The 19,921-nt window shown below is 43.6% G+C and overlaps 1 protein-coding gene across 3 annotated transcripts in view; it reads right to left on the minus strand.

Moving 5' to 3' along the window:
* Positions 1 to 18,672, minus strand: part of Tmem255a (transmembrane protein 255A) — a 64,276-nt gene extending 45,604 nt beyond the window's left edge. The window contains exons 1-2 of one of the 3 annotated variants that reach the window (XM_006257479.5): positions 18,355 to 18,672; positions 11,810 to 11,952 (exon numbers count right to left, since the gene is read on the minus strand). In XM_006257479.5, the coding sequence (XP_006257541.1) occupies positions 11,810 to 11,952; positions 18,355 to 18,412 (201 nt within the window). In that variant the 5' untranslated portion in view covers positions 18,413 to 18,672. The remainder of the gene's footprint in view (positions 1 to 11,809; positions 11,953 to 18,354) is intronic. The other 2 variants (XM_039099704.2, NM_182822.3) reach the window with 2 other exon arrangements.
* Positions 18,673 to 19,921: the final 1,249 nt, after the last annotated feature.

Consider the following 19,921-nt stretch of genomic DNA (forward strand, 5'->3'; position numbering starts at 1 on the left):
AACATAGTTATCACACTAACCTGGCTTACAAACACAGATCTTCTACTAATGTCTGTGTAATCTAGAATTAACTAACCACTCAGCCTCTTTCCTTCTGTATAAAACAGAAGGAACCACAGAAATGTTATCCTACAGAGCCTTGCAAGGATTAACACAAGCTATACAGTCAAATGACCTTTAATGGAAATAATACATTCAAATAGCTTAGCACATCTCCTGCTATTTGGTGCATACTGAGAAAATACTGTTTTGTTCTAGAGATTTGAATCATAATTTTAAATTTAAAAACATATATTAATTTTATATATAGATTTTTGCCTGCGTGTATGTTTATGCACCATGTATGTGCAAAGCCCTCGGAGGTCAGAAAAGGGTCCAAGATCCCCTGAAACTGGATTAACAGATGGTTGTGAGCTGCCAAAAGGGTACTGGGAATAATCAAATCCTGGAAGAGCAGCCACTGCGCTTAACCACGGAGACAGTCTTCCCCGTTTTACATTTAAAAAAAAAGACATTTATGTGTTTCAGACTTTTTATTATGTATGTATGTTTGTTTGTTTGTTTATTCACACTCTCACACATGAGAGTGCTATGGTGTGGGAGTGGAAGTCAGAATACAGCTTGAAAGATTCAGTCCTTTCCTTTCGCCACCTGGGTCCTAGGAATGGAACTCTCGGGTTGCTGAGCTTTGTGGCAGATGCCTTTACCTGCTGAGCCATCTCACTGACCCAAAAGACATTTAACTTTTGAACCACTTTAATGTGATTTGAACTGGAAAATTCCATCACTATGCATCACGTATGTGCTATGCCCGTAGTGGCCAGAAGAGGGTGCAAGATCACCTGAAACTGGAGTTAACAAATGGTTGAGCTGATAGATGATAGATTGATAGATTGATAGATAGATAGATAGATAGATAGATAGATAGATAGATAGATAGATAGATAGATGATAGATAGATAGATAGATAGATAGATAGATAGATAGATAGATAGATAGATGGCACAAGCGAACAACTACAACAAAATACCTTATAATCATCATGGAAATACATCTTTGGGTATGTCTGGGTGGGTGTGTACAGAGATGTTTAACTAAGAAGGGTATGACCCACTTTGAGTGTGTGCAGGACCATTTCATGGGCTGGGTTACAGACAGCATATAAAGAAGGAAGCTAGGTGAGCACAAGCATCCTCCAGTCCTCTCTGCTTCCTGCCTCAGAGTACAATGTGAGCAGCTGCCTCTTGCACCTGCTGCCATACCTTTCCCTGCATAAGGAAACTGTGTCCCCTGCAACTGTAAGCTGCAATAAATCCCACCTCTCTTAAATTACTCTTGTCAAGGATTTTATCTCAGCAATCGGACAAGTAATTAGTAGACACCCGAAACAAAGACAGTGGCTATTCCTGACATTTTCTATTTTTTTTTTTTTTGGTTCTTTTTTTCGGAGCCGGGGACCGAACCCAGGGCCTTGCGCTTCCTAGGCAAGCGCTCTACCACTGAGCTAAATCCCCAACCCTATTCCTGACATTTTCAAACAACTCTTTGCTAGTGGTTACTGGAAGAGATAGACGTAACACTTGTCGAACTGGCACTACAGAACTGGACATCTCGGGCCTATCTATTACATCATCTATGAGTCCTATTCTACTGCTTCTCATCCCATCTCACGTCAGTGAGTGTCATTTAGTCCAATCTGTAAGGAGTCATCACACCTGACCCCCACGAGCTCACGTCTACTAAAAGGCACAGAGTATAAGTTAAGGTGCCCAAGCTCTAAAAACAAAGCACTACGTGAGCTAAGAGGAATTCATTCTGGACCAAATCCCTGTCCCTGCTACTCAGTGTACTCAGTGTGACCTTGGGCCTGTCTGTTAAAGACTCTGCTTCAGCTTTCTCATCTCTAAAATGGGATAAAATGGGGTCATCGAGATGATTTAGAAGAGAAGGGCCCTTAATGCCAAGCCTGAGAACCTGAGTTCCATCTCCAGGATCCGTATTGTGTAAAAAGAGAGTCAATTTCTACAAGTTGTCTTCAGACTTTCCACACACACACAGACCCTGACATGATCTGCTCATGTACTCCCACCTTCCCCCTGGCAAAAAATTAACAAACAAATAAATAATGTAATCTGAAAGCATTTTAAAAGAGAATCATAAAAGTATCTATGAGACAGTGTTGTCATAAGGATCAAATATAAAGATAAAGTATGTGGCATTTGCACAAGGTAGGCTGCTAAATAAGAGGTACCTCTAAATTTCCACAGAAGAGGAGGCATTTTATTTGGGCTCATTAGATGGGTGGGGCTCAATAGGAAAGGAACTAGCATCTACTGAGTGATGAGTGAGAGCAATCACTTACCTAGATGGAAGGTAGATAAACTCACCAATACTGTTGAAAGACCTTACATTTAAAGAACCTTCCATTCACATATGTTCTTGTGCCTCACCCCTCCCAGCTTTAACTGCAGGAATGATGCAGGGTTTGGTAGTGTTACTATCTTTGCCATTTGACAAAAGGGAAAGCAGGTGTCTAGAGAATTGTAAGAACCCATTTCCTCTTACAGCACCTTAATCTCTAATGGACAACATCTACATCATAAGGCCTAAGAAGTCAGTAGCTTTTTGTGGGTTTTTGTTAGTGTTGTCTCTTACAACAGGGTCTCACTGTGTAACCCTGGCTATCTTAGACCTCACTCTGTAGACCAAGCTAGCCTTGAACTCACAGAGATCTCCCTGCCTTTGCCTCCTGGTGCTGGAATTAAAAGTATGGCCTACCACATCCAGGCCACTGTTTACAGAAAGTGTTCTCTTCAGGGAGTGAGAAGTCCTGTTTGACCATGAGCTCGGGGTGAAAAGAAAGAAAGGAGCCAGCAGGTTCCTGAAAATGGGCAGCTGCTTCTATTCGAATGCTAGCTCCTAGGGAACCAGAGAGACATCTCAGTGGTTATGCACACTAGCTGCTCTTCCAGAGGGATCCGAGTTCGGTCCCCAGCATCTGTATGGTGGCTACCTCCAATTCCAGAGGACCTGAGGCCCTCTTTTTGCACGGTGCACAGGAATGCATGCAAGAAACTCCTGTACAAATAAAATAAAGGCAACTTTAAAATATATGGTAATGGTGGCCCCCATGTCCTAATGTCTAGACATGTGTACTTTCACTGCTATTTCCAACTACCTGAGTGAATAGCGAATAGTTTTCTTTTCTTTTTTTTTTTTGAGCTGGAGACTTAACCCAGGGCCTTGCACTTGCTAGCGAATAGTTTTCTTTGTTTTGTTGCCCTTCATTTATCAAGTAAAAAGACAAGTCACTAGAAATCAAAGGAAGATTAGAGACTTTTTAATGGTTTGAGGGGGTTATTGTTTGTTTGTTTTTAGCCAAAGCCTCATTGAATAACTTAGGTGACCTCAAGGTTGTGTTATCCCTCCTGCTTCATGCTCCTGTGTGCTGAGATTACAAGAGCAGGCCATCACCCCCAGCTAAAGGACTCTGGGGAAGGACTCTGGAGAATGGGCCTATTCGTATTCCCATCCACTGCCCCAGACACCCAAGAGAGAGGCTCAGATGAACATTAACTGGGTATGTACCTTGTGTTCTAGGACAGTGAGATGTGGGGTCAGGGAATCCATGCTACAGTTGTCTGAAGCAGCCCATAAACCATTTCTGTAACTTTGAAATTCGAAAATCTCTGGAAACTAAAAGAATTGTCTGACGCCAAATTTGGTAGTAACGCTTGATCTTGAACTCATGTGAGGATTTTTTAAAATAATCTTTACCCTACTTGATATTAAAATTCGTATTTTATGATTGGACTATAAAGGAACTTCTTAAAGCCCTACTGAAATGCTAGAAGCCATATCGCTGTAATTTTCTCCAAAATTAAAGTCTAAATCCTGAAGTGTATTTTGCCTAAGTAATTGTGGAGCCATATAAACAAAGGGAGTAGAGAATTCAAAGATGGTAGACTACACTGTGGACCCCAGGAGCTTAGAAATGATCCCACTGAGGACTCCCCTTCTCAGGGGAGAAAGGGAGAGGGTGAGAAGAAGGGTGGCTAGATGGAGGGACTTGGAGGAGAGGAAAGAGAAAAAGGTGCATTTGGGATGTTACTCTTATCTAGGTAGAAAAAATAGCTGGTTTAAGAGTTTATATAGTTACTTACTCCCTAATAACCAAACTGTTTAATTAGCAAAAGCACTCTGTTCCCAGACACATCTGGGTTCTGAGGCATTTACTTCTGCAGAGGTAGGAGTCCTAATTGTATTTGCTATAACACGATCTGACCTATAAACGTAAATGGATTTTCGACTGTTCAATCTGCTATCTTCTCTGCTTCGCTCTGTATAATTAAAATACATTTTAAGGTAATAAATAAATACAAAAAAGAAATGCTCCCATTAAGTAGAATGAGAGAGGATTTAGTGTTGACAATTAAATAAATAAATAAATAAATAAATAAATAACCATTTGGAAGATTGCACAAGTGGCACTATCAAGGGAGAAAAGACAAAATTATAAACAGGTGGTATTGGGAAAACAGAAATAGAGGGCAGCCAGGCTAGGGTCTTCAGGCATGCTAAGGGGTCAACAAGATGACACAATGGAGGTTAGAGAGTTGTGGCGTTAGACAAGTTTTGTTCAGTGCATCAGAATTCATATAGATGTCTTAGAATAAGCTTGAGTGTTCTGAATATCTCTTTAGTTTACCGTAATCACAAACCCCAGCTTTGCACGACTTCTGATTATGTCCCAGGCATTCAAAAACGTTTTCAGACTTCACATGTCCTTATATCTCTTTACATAGTCATTATATGTGCAGGTAAAGAAAGCCACAAAGGCCTGGAGAAGGTTTCTAGACCAGTGAATGTTTCTATTGTCCCTGTCTCCTAATATCCCATCGTGAGTCTATATGGTTTTCAGTCCACTGACCCTCTCCAGGAAATGGAGCAGAACTCCGTTTCTCTGCTGAAAGAAAACACAGAGCCCTACAGTATAATACCACGGAGACCAAAGAGGTCCAGAAAGGTTTTCCTCACTGATGGACCAATGTATTATGTGGGTTGTTTGGGAAACACATTTAGACTCTTCCTTTTCCTCCTCCCAGCAAGCAAAGATTTAGAGAAAAGGAGAAACCTCTCCCTCACCCCCAGGCCTTTTTCCAGCTTTATTCAACAACCGAGGCTTTCTTTTTCATTTTTTGAATTTTCGAGTAGAAGGCTCCTCAGAACACTTCTGAAGTGGAATATGCCTTGAACATTCAAAGACAGTAAAAACCCATAAGCCATTTTGTCTTTGTCAGTATTAATGTTTAAAATTGTTACCTTTCAGCCTGTACAGACAGGTTAGCTCCTCCTTATAGAGGCGTGTGTGCACATATCTCAGAGTGATAATACTATGTTGTACCTCAGGTAGACTAGCTGGCATGCTATTATAATATACCTCCCTGTGTATAAACATCTCACTGTATTTGAAGTGCCAAATATCTTAGTACTTAAACGAAATGCATGTCAATTTTTTCTAACCTGATACTTTCTCCATAATTTATCTGTTTCAAATATTCAAATTCTCATGTATTGTTAATACACTTAGTCAGAGTCAAAAAATGAGTTCAGGATAACTTGAAATATTTTCACAGATCCATACAAACAATATTTATATTCCAAATGACCAGTTTGATTGCGCATAACCTTAGAATACTCTTTCTGGTTTTACCGCTAAGTATGTTATATTGTGTTTTAGTTCTCCACCTGGCTGCTGGTCCTCCTAAATTATATTTCCCTGGGGTGACTGGTAAAATTTATATTTAGCTTGCATTACTTTTGCAGTCAAAGATTAGCTTATGAGAATTCTGGCTCATAGGGTCCGTCAGAGTCAGAATCTCAGGGCTTATTAGACAGAGATCTGCATTTTCACACCATTATTACTCGTACCTGGGTGGGAAAATGACCGGTTTAAGAGTTACTCCCAAGGAAATAGAAGCAGTCATTAAAGGTCTCCCAACCAAAAAGAGCCCAGGTCCAGACGGGTTTAGTGCAGAATTCTATCAAACCTTCATAGAAGACCTCATACCAATATTATCCAAACTATTCCACAAAATTGAAACAGATGGATCACTCCCGAATACCTTCTATGAAGCCACAATTACTCTTATACCTAAACCACACAAAGACACAACAAAGAAAGAGAACTTCAGACCAATTTCCCTTATGAATATCGACGCAAAAATACTCAACAAAATTCTGGCAAACCGAATCCAAGAGCACATCAAAACAATCATCCACCATGACCAACTAGGCTTCATCCCAGGCATGCAGGGATGGTTTAATATACGGAAAACCATCAATGTGATCCATTATATAAACAAACTGAAAGAACAAAACCACATGATCATTTCATTAGACGCTGAGAAAGCATTTGACAAAATTCAACACTCCTTCATGATAAAAGTCCTGGAAAGAATAGGAATTCAAGGCCCATACCTGAACATAGTAAAAGCCATATACAGCAAACCAGTTGCTAACATTAAACTAAATGGAGAGAAACTTGAAGCAATCCCACTAAAATCAGGGACTAGACAAGACTGCCCACTCTCTCCCTACTTATTCAATATAGTTCTTGAAGTTCTAGCCAGAGCAATCAGACAACAGAAGGAGGTCAAGGGGATACAGATCGGAAAAGAAGAAGTCAAAATATCACTATTTGCAGATGATATGATAGTATATTTAAGTGATCCCAAAAGTTCCACCAGAGAACTACTAAAGCTGATAAACAACTTCAGCAAAGTGGCTGGGTATAAAATTAACTCAAATAAATCGGTTGCCTTCCTCTATACAAAAGAGAAACAAGCCGAGAAAGAAATTAGGGAAACGACACCCTTCATAATAGACCCAAATAATATAAAGTACCTCGGTGTGACTTTAACAAAGCAAGTAAAAGATCTGTATAATAAGAACTTCAAGACACTGAAGAAGGAAATTGAAGAAGACCTCAGAAGATGGAAAGATCTCCCATGCTCATGGATTGGCAGGATTAATATAGTAAAAATGGCCATTTTACCAAAAGCAATCTACAGATTCAATGCAATCCCCATCAAAATACCAATCCAATTCTTCAAAGAGTTAGACAGAACAATTTGCAAATTCATCTGGAATAACAAAAAACCCAGGATAGCTAAAACTATCCTCAACAATAAAAGGTCTTCAGGGGGAATCACTATCCCTGAACTCAAGCAGTATTACAGAGCAATAGTGATAAAAACTGCATGGTATTGGTACAGAGACAGACAGATAGACCAATGGAAAAGAATGAAGACGCAGAAATGAACCCACACACCTATGGGCACTTGATTTTTGACAAAGGAGCCAAAACCATCCAATGGAAAAAAGATAGCATTTTCAGCAAATGGTGCTGGTTCAACTGGAGGTCAACATGTAGAAGAATGCAGATCGATCCATGCTTATCACCCTGTACAAAGCTTAAGTCCAAGTGGATCAAGGACCTCCACATCAAACCAGACACACTCAAACTAATAGAAGAAAAACTAGGGAAGCATCTGGAACACATGGGCACTGGAAAAAATTTCCTAAACAAAACACCAATGGCTTACGCTCTAAGATCAAGAATCGACAAATGGGATCTCATAAAACTGCAAAGCTTCTGTAAGGCAAAGGACACTGTGGTTAGGACAAAACGGCAACCAACAGATTGGGAAAAGATCTTTACCAATCCTACAACAGATAGAGGCCTTATATCCAAAATATACAAAGAACTCAAGAAGTTAGACCGCAGGGAAACAAATAACCCTATTAAAAATGGGGTTCAGAGCTAAACAAAGAATTCACAGCTGAGGAATGCCGAATGGCTGAGAAACACCTAAAGAAATGTTCAACATCTTTAGTCATAAGGGAAATGCAAATCAAAACAACCCTGAGATTTCACCTCACACCAGTGAGAATGGCTAAGATCAAAAACTCAGGGGACAACAGATGCTGGCGAGGATGTGGAGAAAGAGGAACACTCCTCCATTGTTGGTGGGATTGCAAACTGGTACAACCATTCTGGAAATCAGTCTGGAGGATCCTCAGAAAATTGGACATTGAACTGCCTGAGGATCCAGCTATACCTCTCTTGGGCATATACCCAAAAGATGCCCCAACATATAAAAAAGACACGTGCTCCACTATGTTTATTGCAGCCTTATTTATAATAGCCAGAAGCTGGAAAGAACCCAGATGCCCTTCAACAGAGGAATGGATACAGAAAATGTGGTACATCTACACAATGGAATATTACTCAGCTATCAAAAACAACGGCTTTATGAAATTCGTAGGCAAATGGTTGGAACTGGAAAACATCATCCGGAGTGAGCTAACCCAGTCACAGAAAGACATACATGGTATGCACTCATTGATAAGTGGCTATTAGCCCAAATGCTTGAATTACCCTAGATGCCTAGAACAAATGAAACTCAAGACGGATGATCAAAATGTGAATGCTTCACTCCTTCTGTAAAAGGGGAACAAGAATACCCTTGGCAGGGAAGAGAGAGGCAAAGATTAAAACAGAGACTGAAGGAACACCCATTCAGAACCTGCCCCACATGTGGCCCATACATATACAGCCACCCAATTAGACAAGATGGATGAAGCAAAGAAGTGCAGACCGACAGGAGCCGGATGTAGATTGCTCCTGAGAGACACAGCCAGAATACAGCAAATACAGAGGCGAATGCCAGCAGCAAACCACTGAATTGAGAATAGGACCCCCGTCGAAGGAATCAGAGAAAGAACTGGAAGAGCTTGAAGGGGCTCAAGACCCCATATGTACAACAATGCCAAGCAACCAGAGCTTCCAGGGACTAAGCCACTACCTAAAGACTATACATGGACTGACCCTGGACTCTGACCTCATAGGTAGCAATGAATATCCTAGTAAGAGCACCAGTGGAAGGGGCAGCCCTGGGTCCTGCTAAGACTGAACCCCCAGTGAACTAGACTGGTGGGGGGAGGGCGGCAATGGGGGGAGGGTTGGGAGGGGAACACCCATAAGGAAGGGGGGGAGGGTTGGGAGGGGAACACCCATAAGGAAGGGGGGGAGGGGGATGTTTGCCCGGATACCGGGAAAGGGAATAACACTCGAAATGTATATAAGAAATACTCAAGTTAATAAAAAAAAATTATGCAAAGTAAAAAAAAAAGTTACTCCCTAATAATCAAACTGTTTAATTAGCAAAAGCACTCTGTTCCCAGACACATCTGGGTTCTGAGGCATTTACTTCTGCAGAGGTAGTAGTCCTAATTGTATTTGCTATAACACGATCTGACCTATAAACGTAAATGGATTTTCGACTGTTCAATCTGCTATCTTCTCTGCTTCGCTCTGTATAATTAAAACCCATTTTAAAGAAATTATCTGCAGGCATTCAGAGAGCAAATTTGTAAAAGTTAAACCAGTGTGTGTTGCGGGGAGGGGGTTGAAGGAGAAATACACCATCCTCTCCGGGTAGTTCTCTTACTAAGTTTGTTTTTACTGAAACACACACACACACACACACACACACACACACACACACACACACACACACACACACACACGGCGGGTTGAGGGAGGGAGAGAGGGAAGAGCGGAGGGAAGGAAGGAGGGAAGGAGGGAGGGAGGGAGGGAGAGAGGGAGGGAGGGAGGGAGAGATGCCCCCACGGCTTCCATTTCCAGTGCTAGCTGAACATCAAGTACTTGAATAACAGCAATCAGGAGTCCTTATTCCTTTGTTAATGTATTCCAACCTAGCCTCCCACAGTCAGATACTCTACAGAGAAGGTTTGTACTAGTATGAAAAATGCCCTCCTTTCACCCACAGCCACTCTGGATCTTGGCCTGAGCATTCGCTCTTCGGTTGGCAACATTTCACTAATGCAGCTACCCGAAGCACACAAAGTCACACAGACCCTGTCAATTCCTTTCCAAGCCACCAAAATGCTCTCACCCCCTCTCCTTTCTTCCCCTCCCCTTTGCTTGCTTTTAAAAATAAAACCCAATTCTGCTGACAGATTATTTTCTTGCCTCACCACAGGAAGTGGACAGGGTGAGTTCTCATATCACATGTTTAACAGAGGGCCCTGGGCACAAACTGGTATCTGTGAGACACCTGCCCTAAGCTGGGGGTTGGGTGGGGTGGGACCCCTACCTTCCTCCAAATTGCAGAACATAGGCTTGAAGAAGGTCCAGACCCCACATCAGGCCCAGTCTTTGAAAGAGCTCTTGAGTAGACTGTGGAATGGAATTGGTGACCTAGGCAACAGGCTCCAAGCTGGTCCCTCATAGCGACGGATTGTTAAAGGCATCATCTTTAACCTCTTCTCTTTTGAGTGAGAGTGAGAAAGACAGGCAGAAGCCTAAAACCATGTCTGATCTGTCTGCTGTGCTAATTTTTTTTAAATGAGCCATTCCTAACATCGTTCTTCTCTTCAGCAATTACAATTCAGGAATCATTTAATTGTTATGACAGTAAGATTCAATCTCTAGACTTAAGACTGGGGTTAAACAACACTATTCATAGACCCAAACGAGGGCTGTTTGTTCTGACAGACTCTCACTATGTTACTAAGCTAGTAAATGAGGTTTTTTTTATGTAGCAAATTCCGTGTTGACAAAATGGATTGCATGCACTACAGGGGAGGGGAAACTATCCACTGGACTATAAAAAGAAGTCATTAGAACCTTGATTCTTAGTTATTATCTGAAATGAGAAAACAGAAGCTATTACTGACGTTCCATAAATGGACTGTCAGTCACCGGTATTCTATGGCTATGAAGGCCAGACCATTACAGGAGCTATCCTCTGTAAAGAGGGCAAGTTCCACACAGTGAAGGGTTAATGGTAGGGGGCTTTCTGTAGGAGCAGATATATTGTCTGGTTTTGACCAAGTTAGCACTAGCAAAATGGACGAGAGGTTGGAGATCCCATTGAGAAATTGTAAATTGAAGTTGACCCTGATAGCAAATGACCAGCAAAAAAAAATGGCGCCATTGATACTTCTGCCTCCCGTAGGAGCTTTTAGTCAGACACTCTGCAAAAGCCACATTTTAAAGGATTTTTAAAAGACCAGTGGCTGTGATAACAACTTAAACATCTCTGATAAGAAGCCAATCAAAAATATTCACAAATTGTGCATTGCTTATTTGAAATAAGGGTTTGTAGGCATTATCTTGAATGACAAACTTTGCACTAAGTATATAACATCCTAAAACATTTTACTGTTTATATAAAAAGATATTAAAATTGGAATTTCATTTTCAGCTAATGTTGGAGTTTCCATTTTACATACATTGTGGGAATGTATATATGATCTACAGATGAATAAACATGATGTATTAAGAATATGTCTTCCACTCCTTTTCTTGGCAGGACCCCTTTGCAAATGAATGAGTGCTGTTGGCCAGACAAAGTAGAGGTGTCAGATTCTAGGAAAGATCAGGTGACGTCATATAGGAAAACAAACACTGAGAGGCAGGAACTTAGCTCGAATTAATGTTGCTAGAAAGGAGCATCTCCTAACACCAGAAAAAGCAAACCCTAGACAATAAGATGACTTGCTTAGCATCCCAGTCTTAGCAGACAGAGACCCTGGGATGCTTCCAAGTCTCAGTCAATCAGTGTTCTTCCTAAGGAGAGTTGCCTTTCTGTGTACTTACAAAGAGGAAATCAGAGAAAACATTATAAATTCTAAACAAATTGAAAACCATCACAGAAGAGTCACGAATGCTGTAGCAAGCAAGCTCCAGAGGCTGACCTATGCTCTCTGTACTTACAATAACTCCTGGGTAATAACCTCCCACGGTCACATTCTGGGTCCTGGTAGTTGCAGCAAGGCCCACCGTGAGAATTAACACGGACACAATAAGCAAAGTAACGGTAACGTAGATGGAGTTCCTCTTCCTCCTATTGAAGGCTCCTGCAAAAACAGAGAGACATTGAAATTGCTCACTCTTCTGGGAAAAGAAGAGAATTTTTTTTCTTTTTCTTTTTTTTCGGAGCTGGGGACCGAACCCAGGGCCTTGCGCTTGCTAGGCAAGTGCTCTACCACTGAGCTAAATCCCCAACCCCTAAGAAGAGAATTTTTACTCATAAAATTTTTCTTTCTTCCCCCTATTGGCAACTGGGGTATCTCTAGGGAATGGAATTATGGCGAAAGAACAGGATGCAGTCATTAGGTGGCACTCTCCTAATAAAAAAAAATATTGTTTCTTTGAAAATAAACAACCAGTATCTAACAGCAAGACAATTTTGTGTTTTTGACATTCTAGAAAAGATGTGTCATGCCCACTCCGTGGAGTGTTTTTTAAGGCAAGTTATAAAAGCATACGACGAATGGGAAGTGTTCGTATGAAGGTATTAAGCGAAAATATTATAAAGCCAGTAGGTAACTAAGAACCTTTTTACTTAGAAGCTAGAGATATGAAATTTCATTTTTAGTGTAAATATCAGAACTGAGCCAGGTACCAGCATCTTTATTTTTTCATTTATTTCTGACATTTGCTGCCTCATGCATAAACTTAAAAATGGTGCGTGGGCCAGATGTGTCACATAACAAATGTTCGTAATAAAGTAAACGGTTGAAGGCTATTAGTCCACAAAGATTTGTATCGGGGGAAGTAGACTAGAAAGATATGACTTCCACACATTTATGCTTATGTGAGGATGACATAAATATAAATGGCAAGGAGCCCCTGCTCCTCCTGCTCAGGGCTTATCAGACAGGATAGCTCCAAGCAATTCTTTTTTTCAAAACCAAGCTTATTAAGTCAGATAGAAAAAATGGTATCTAGGTTCAGTTTAATTTACAATTTTTAAAGAACCAAGCACTGCTCTATACTAGGAACTAAACACTATCCTACTCTATGCTGGCTTTTTTTTTCTAGCACAAGGAAGGGGTCCTCCACAGGAAATACAATGGGAAAATTAACCACCTAGGAGTTCTCAGAAGAAGGGAAAACAAGCAACAGAGGGGCAAGGGTATTAAGATCCAGTTCCCTTGAAGCCATAGGAGGATAGGGACAAAGAAGTAGTAGGTAGCTGTATGTTATATGCTTTCAATATCGTGGATGGGACTAAAGAGAACCCTTGGCTCTCTGCCTGCAAGACATAGCACTCTGAGAGACCTCCCTGCACCCTCTGCAAGCTGTGGGCTAGAGAAGTTGACCAGACTGCACTACTGTAGGGTGACAGGGAGAGAAAGAAAAGAGGAAGGTGGAAAGAGAAAGTCAAGAGAGACCCAGGAGGCTTGTCGGTAGTGAAAGCACATCGGGAGCAGCGGCTATGGCCGTTCTCACAACCTCCTGCAGAAACCTCTTTCCATATAGAAGAACAGTGTCTATGCCACCCTGGCTTTCCCAGGGTAATCTTTGCTGAAGGCTTTAAGGTGGGTGGGGGAGTGGAAGGAGCTGGCGGCCTCCCCTGACATCATCCTTGAAACTAAGAGGTGTGACTCATCAGGTACAAGTCTAATACAATACTATTTATTCTAAGACTGTTTTACACCAAAATGTAAAAGCAGTTTGAGCAGGTACCGGCCCCTATCAAACATTAAAGTTCTTGTCTCACCGTGGGAGGGGAGGGAAGGGGAGTTGCAAATGAATCTGCTGTGCATCGAGCTAGGAAGCCATCTCCCATGCAGAAAGCCAGGAAGGTCCCTAGACACCTATGACATCAGGGTCCTTTGTGGTGGCTATCAGGGGTGCAAATGACAGCAGTTTGGACTGCTTGGTTCTGGGAGGGGGAGAGAAGGATAGGGTTAGGACAGACAGGATTTATTTCTTTCATCTAGCTGCAGGTTCCTTATACGTCTTGTTGCCTTCAGGGCACCCAAAGGAGTCTGTAAACCAAGGTTCCTAATTCCATCTCATGATACATACTTGGTGAGTCTCCCAGTTGGTTTCACCGTGGGATTCTAACATCAATTTACCAACACGGCCTCCCATTCTTTTCTCGCCTTCCTGTTTGCCGTGCTCATTGGAGCTCTAGCCTTTCTTGCTCCCGAATACACCAAGACCTGCTCACATACAGACTACGTAACCTTAGAGACTAAATTGGAGGAGCACAAATGTCGGCATGATCTTTCTAATTTATTGCCTCACTGACCTGCTCATTCCTACCCACTGACCTTTAATCTTCGCCACAGTCCTGGAGTCTTCTTTGCAAATATCACTCTAACTCTTAAAAGCACAAGAGCCAGGTCAGAAAAGTGACTCAGCAAACCACATGGTGTCATTTGAAAATCTTTTTTTTTTCCCATTTGCTTAAGAATCTGGATTGAAATTTGGTCTGTTGAAAAACTGAAAGATCCCACCACCCTACAGGGGGGCTTGTCTCCATATAATTTATTTTGAATCATATTGCTAAGAAAACACTTAGGGCACTAGATAAACTCTGTTCTGCCAGTCACCCTTTATTTTGTATTACAAAGACCTTAATTGCATAAAGTCAGATGCTTTTCATTGCACTTGGAGAGTTGACTATTTTAAAGAACTCTTGGGTAAATTCCTTTTGAGATAAAGAGGCACCCCCTCATTTGTCTGTGGTTTCATTTTGATTTAATAAAGTCCATTTCTACTTGGTATAAGGCATAGCTTAAAGTACTCTGAAGGTGTGGTCAGGGATCCTAAAAGTCAGATAATTGTACAAGCACATGTCAGTTACCTGCTTGTTGCTTTATTTTAGAAAACAGAAGAACCCTGTTCTTACTGAGGTATAATTTGGGACTGGCCTTAGATGATGATTTAATAGATTAATATATTAAAAAAAAACTCAGACATCATGAGCTACTTAAAAATACCCTCATACACAGCTGAGAAGTAGCTGGTGGTTATTGAAAAAAACAAACAAGTGGCAACGTCTCATAATTGTTTTCCCCCTAATGGAAAGAGTCTGCTGGATGAATCGTGCAAATGAATTTGGCTATGCTCAGAGAATTAACTTTTTGAAATAGTGCACACTCTGAAGGCTCCCCAGAATGGAAAACTCTGTGGCTGTGTCAAAACCACAAGAGCTTTACCACTCTGTCTACTTGGTACCTAGTACTTAAACTACTATTGCAAGCAATAGCCGCGAGAGTCCAAAATCTCATCATTGGCACTGCCTGCTCCCCCCAGCAGCCTCTCTGCAGAACTACTGCAGCCCTCCCTCTCTGCAGTGCCCCACCTCCATGCCAGGTACCAGGGGAGGTCTGTGCTGGAGTTCTGGAGGCATGCTTCACCCTTCCAGACAGGGTCATCTTGCCCTTCCTCTGGTCCCTCTAATCAAAACCCTCATCTGTATTTGAATCTGAAATCTTCTCTTCATTTGAAGCAAGCTCAAAACTTCCTCCGCCGCAGAGTTTATCTCAATCAAGCTCCCACTACTCTAACCATCCATTAGCTTGGTTTCTAATGGTCTAGATGCCTGACTCAGTAAGTATATAAACCGTGACAGCAGGTTTCTTCCACAACCCATATGATGTCCACCAGGTCCAGGTTTGCGTATCTGACAGGAGCCAAGTTGGGAGATGCTGTAAGAGAAGAAGCCGCCTCTGCACACTTACCTGTGCTGTACTTGTACAGATTTCTTGAGAGCTCCCTCCTAAGAGAGAGTGTGTAATGTTTACTGGGATGTATCAGAGATGCTTGGTACACTGCGGTGTTGGTGATGTGTTCATTTTCAGGTTGGAATGTTCTAATGGATTTGGATTGGCTTACCTGAGTCAGCTTTGCCGCAGACTGGATCTCAGCAAGTCCCTGCCTTGAGCATCCCTGGAAACAGGTGGCTGCCCACACAAGAACCTTAATGCTATGCCAGTCTCCCAAACGTCTACCTAAAGGTGCTGAAATCTACTGCCTTCACCTTTTTAGTAAATTATTCAGGACATGGAGATATATATTAAAACAAACAAACAAACAAAAAGAAAAAACGGTAAAGTACAAATGTGTTGTTGGCAGTGAGGAGGATGCCCTGATGTAGTAGAAGTGCATCAGCGCTTGGGGGCGCTGTTGCCAAAGTGGAGGAGGGGGTGGCTGAGAGCTGATGGAGGTGCGCGGGAGTCAAATTACTATCTTCGCAAGATCTAAGTGTCTGCTTCCTTCAGAGCCTTGGACAACTGATCCCGAGGCGGCCGGCAAAAGTGGTGCGGGCACCTTGCTGCGGTGGTGTGTGTGTGTGTGTGTGTGTGTGTGTGTGTGTGTGTGTGTGTGTGTGTGTGTGACATTTTATTTGGGGGGGGGTGCTGCGGTTGTGTCTTGCCTATAAGAGGAATACCCTCAGAAATGCTGCTCTTGGAGGCAGAAACACTAACCCAGAGCTTAGTTAAGCGGAAGTATGCTAGATGCTGGATGCTGATTCAGGCCTAGGCTGTGGGACCAGCGCCAGGGAACTCCGGGGAGTCCCCCCTGTCCACATTGTGGGAACCTAGAATTATCACTCTACTCAAGAATTTTCTCCTGACTTCGACTTGTGGACTCTTTTTACCAAACGCTGTTCATGATGATTGTTCCTTGTCTCTATGAGATCTATGATTCCCTTCCCTGCAGTGCTGAACTCAGCTTCTTGTTGCGCAGACTTTTAGAAAAATGCGAGACAGGCTGGGGGCCCTGGGAATACAAGAGAGAACTCTCTTCATCTCTGAAACCCACAGAGCAGTGTCAAGTAGCAAGGCTTTCAGCCCTGGGCCTCCAATCTGCTCAGTCCCATAGCGACAGAGTTCTGGCTGGGGAGGGTTGGTTTGCAGGTGGTTGTTGCACGCAGTTGGAATGGGCTCTGCAGAACCCTCGCCCTCTTGTGCCCAGCTCTCTCACGCTGTAGCTAGATGTCTGGGAGCCTGGGCTGTGGTAGCGCCACAGCTGGCCAAGGCAAGGAGTGCGTTTGGACTTCTGTGTGCCTGTGTATGCATGAGGTGGGGTGGGGGGCAGGGAGGGTACTGGAAAGTCTGGTACTGCTGGGTTCTGGATTTGGACCCCAGACCTTGGCCTCATTTAGTATCGGGTTCCAAATAACTATGACCTTAAAGGGCTTCTACTGATATGCCTTACACCATCCAGATTACCACTTTCAGGGGCCCTTGAACGAAATTTGTTGCAACTGAGTCTTTTGCAGGCAGCAGAGAGCTCACACTGGGCTCTATCTTCTCCTCGCCCCTCCCCTGTGGATGTTCCAGCAAATTCATCGGAGAAGAGCTGAGAAGACTCAATGGCAGAGATTCGGGACAGAGGAGTTTTGCAGAATGTGAAATATGATAGAAAAGACAAATTGGACTTGATTAAAGTGAATGCAAGCAAATTTTAAGTTTAGGTGGAATTATGGCTCAGCAGTCCCCTCCCGCTTACCCAAGGCTCCAAATTAATTTCTTCTCCCAGCGAAGTCTCAGGAAGGTGCCCAACAGTGAAAGGCAACTGTTTTTGTTTTTGTTTTTTTATTTCTTAAAATTCGTTTGTAGCTATCGTAAAGCACCGTCGAGGGGCCTCCAAGTTGGTGCAAGATGGTAGCAGTACCCTGGTTTTTAGGAAGGTGTTGAAAGGTGCCCCTCCCCCCTTCATTCCGCTGAAGAGGAAAGCGCGACTTCAGAAGATGCGCGGGCTTGCGCTGGATCTTATTTTTCTGGTGCTCTCACCTCCCCCCCCCCCCCAATTCTATGCGTTTGAAGCAGAATGGGAATCAAATTCAAGGACTGATCGTTCTGTGTATGTCCAAGCTGAGCTGTCTTGAGTGATTCCCCAGGAATTCCCGTCCCGCCAGCATACCCTTTCTTCTTACCCCACCCCCATTCCCTTGGGTAGCACACCCCCCCACACCCCCGGTCTGCTAAGTGTAAATCAGCTCCCCACGACCATTGCAGGTCTGAATTTCAAGATATCGCCTAGAGTGTGTGGGGTGGGGGTGGGGGTGGGGAAGTAAGACCCTGCTTCTAATTATCATTAGTCGTGATCTTAAAAGTGATGTGGACTTTGCAAAGAAGGAGCGTCGAATCGAAAGCAAAGGCACAGGTTGAAGGAAGTGTTTTGGTGCCCAGACAGCTGAGATTTACCTCAGGCTGCAAGTCTGTACACACGCGTACACACACACACACACACACACACACACACACACACACACTCGCACTCCTGGCTAGGTTAGGATACTCCAACCCTAGCTTGGCGCTCCAATCTCAAACGCGTCACACTTGTCACAGCTGGGCCGCTCCCTTGGGGCTCTGGTCCACCTCCCAGATACTCGAGTTTGTGGACCCCCGTCCCGGTTGCCCTCTTTCTGATACTGGGGCAGCCAGGAGCTGGCTGTCCTGAGGACAACGCACTTACCCCTTTACTGCTGTCTCCCGGAGGACAGGACTTACCCATGGAATCGGGAAGGGACATGTCGCTGGACCGCTGCTGAGTCAGGGACTGATGCATGGTGAAAGCTGTCCAGTTGCCCCTGTCCCCGAAGCTGCTTCAAGAGCCCCTGGCTCAGGGCGCCCCGCAGAGCATCCTACTCTGCGGCTGCCTCTCTTGGTCTTCCTGTGCGCTGAGAGGGACTGACTGCCTCGGGTTGAGAGCTGCAGCCCAAGTGCCGCCTCTCCCTCCCTCCCCCTCTTCTCCCTCCCTCCTCTTCTGCCTCCCTCTGCTCCGGGAGGCAGCAGCATTGGCGTCCGTGCAGCAGCGTGCGCTTGCGCAAGACCCCCCCCCCTTTCCTCCCCCCCCCTCGGCCTCCCCATCCTAGTTATCCACCTCCCCGCCTCCCAAGCCAGACAGGGAGACGGTTTCGCCCCTTGGGGCCAAAGCTGCGCAGAGAGAAAAAGGAGGCTTCAGCCTGGGGCCAAGGGGCCTTCTCTGCAGTTTGAACAGAGGGTCTTAGGCAATCATCTTTTCTTTTACAAGATTCATAATTGGGGAGGGGGACAGAGTTAGAGGTTCAGAGTTGGAGAACGCACACAGTGACACAGGCAGACAGACAGACAGACAGATAGACAGATACACACACACACACACACACACACACACACACACACACACACACACACGCACGCACGCAGGTCTGATCTTACGGCTTCCAGAACAACATAATGGAGCTGGAGACGATCCAGAGAAGGGCCACTCTATAATCAAAGGGATGGTGATGGTTGTGGGGGCAGAATGCTTTATGAAGATAGATTAAACAAATGTGCACTCTTTAGAACGATGAAGGCTGAGAAGGGATGTGAGCAGAGTGTATAAAATTATGCAGTTAGAGATAGAGAACACAGCCTTATTCATCACAACTGATAATTCGAGAACCAACAGCCCTCTAAGAGCTATAAGGAAGTTCAGCTAAAGAAAACACGACACAATACCAGTACCGCCGTTTGTAGTTTTGTTCAAGGAGATGTTATATCAAGGTAGGTTTTTTAGACCATAGCAGTTGTGTAGGGGAGAAAGAAGAATGATCCATAAACCCATTTTGTAGATGAAGAAACTGAATACCAGTTGAAAATCTCCATGCCTTTGCAGCTACTAAATGACAGCGGTGAGATGCAAACCTGGATCTCAGGTGCTCTTACTGTAGAAGCAGCCTTTACGCCCAGCCACCACAACTCATAGGTTAGGCTCTGAAGGCCTAGCCTTTAAGGGCTGAGCCTTCTCTCCAGCCTTGCTTCCACAACTCAATCCAAGCTAAGTGTAAAATTCTCCAGACAGGCTGGGGAGATGCGTCAATATACAAAGCATCTGCTTGGCAAGCCTGAGGTCTGAGTCCCATTCCCCACTACCCAAGTGAAAAAAACTCAGGTGCAACAGTACTTGTTTGGAATCTCAGCCCTGGGGAGGCAGAGACAGGAGGATCCCCCGGGTTTTGCTGGCCAGTTCCAGGTCCAGTGTGAGTCTCAAAAAATAAGGTGGAGAGTGATTAAGGAGAACCCCTGACATCTACCTCTGGTCTACACACAC

The sequence above is a fragment of the Rattus norvegicus genome, chromosome X, assembly GCF_036323735.1.
Source record: "Rattus norvegicus strain BN/NHsdMcwi chromosome X, GRCr8, whole genome shotgun sequence".
Lineage (NCBI taxonomy): Eukaryota > Metazoa > Chordata > Mammalia > Rodentia > Muridae > Rattus > Rattus norvegicus.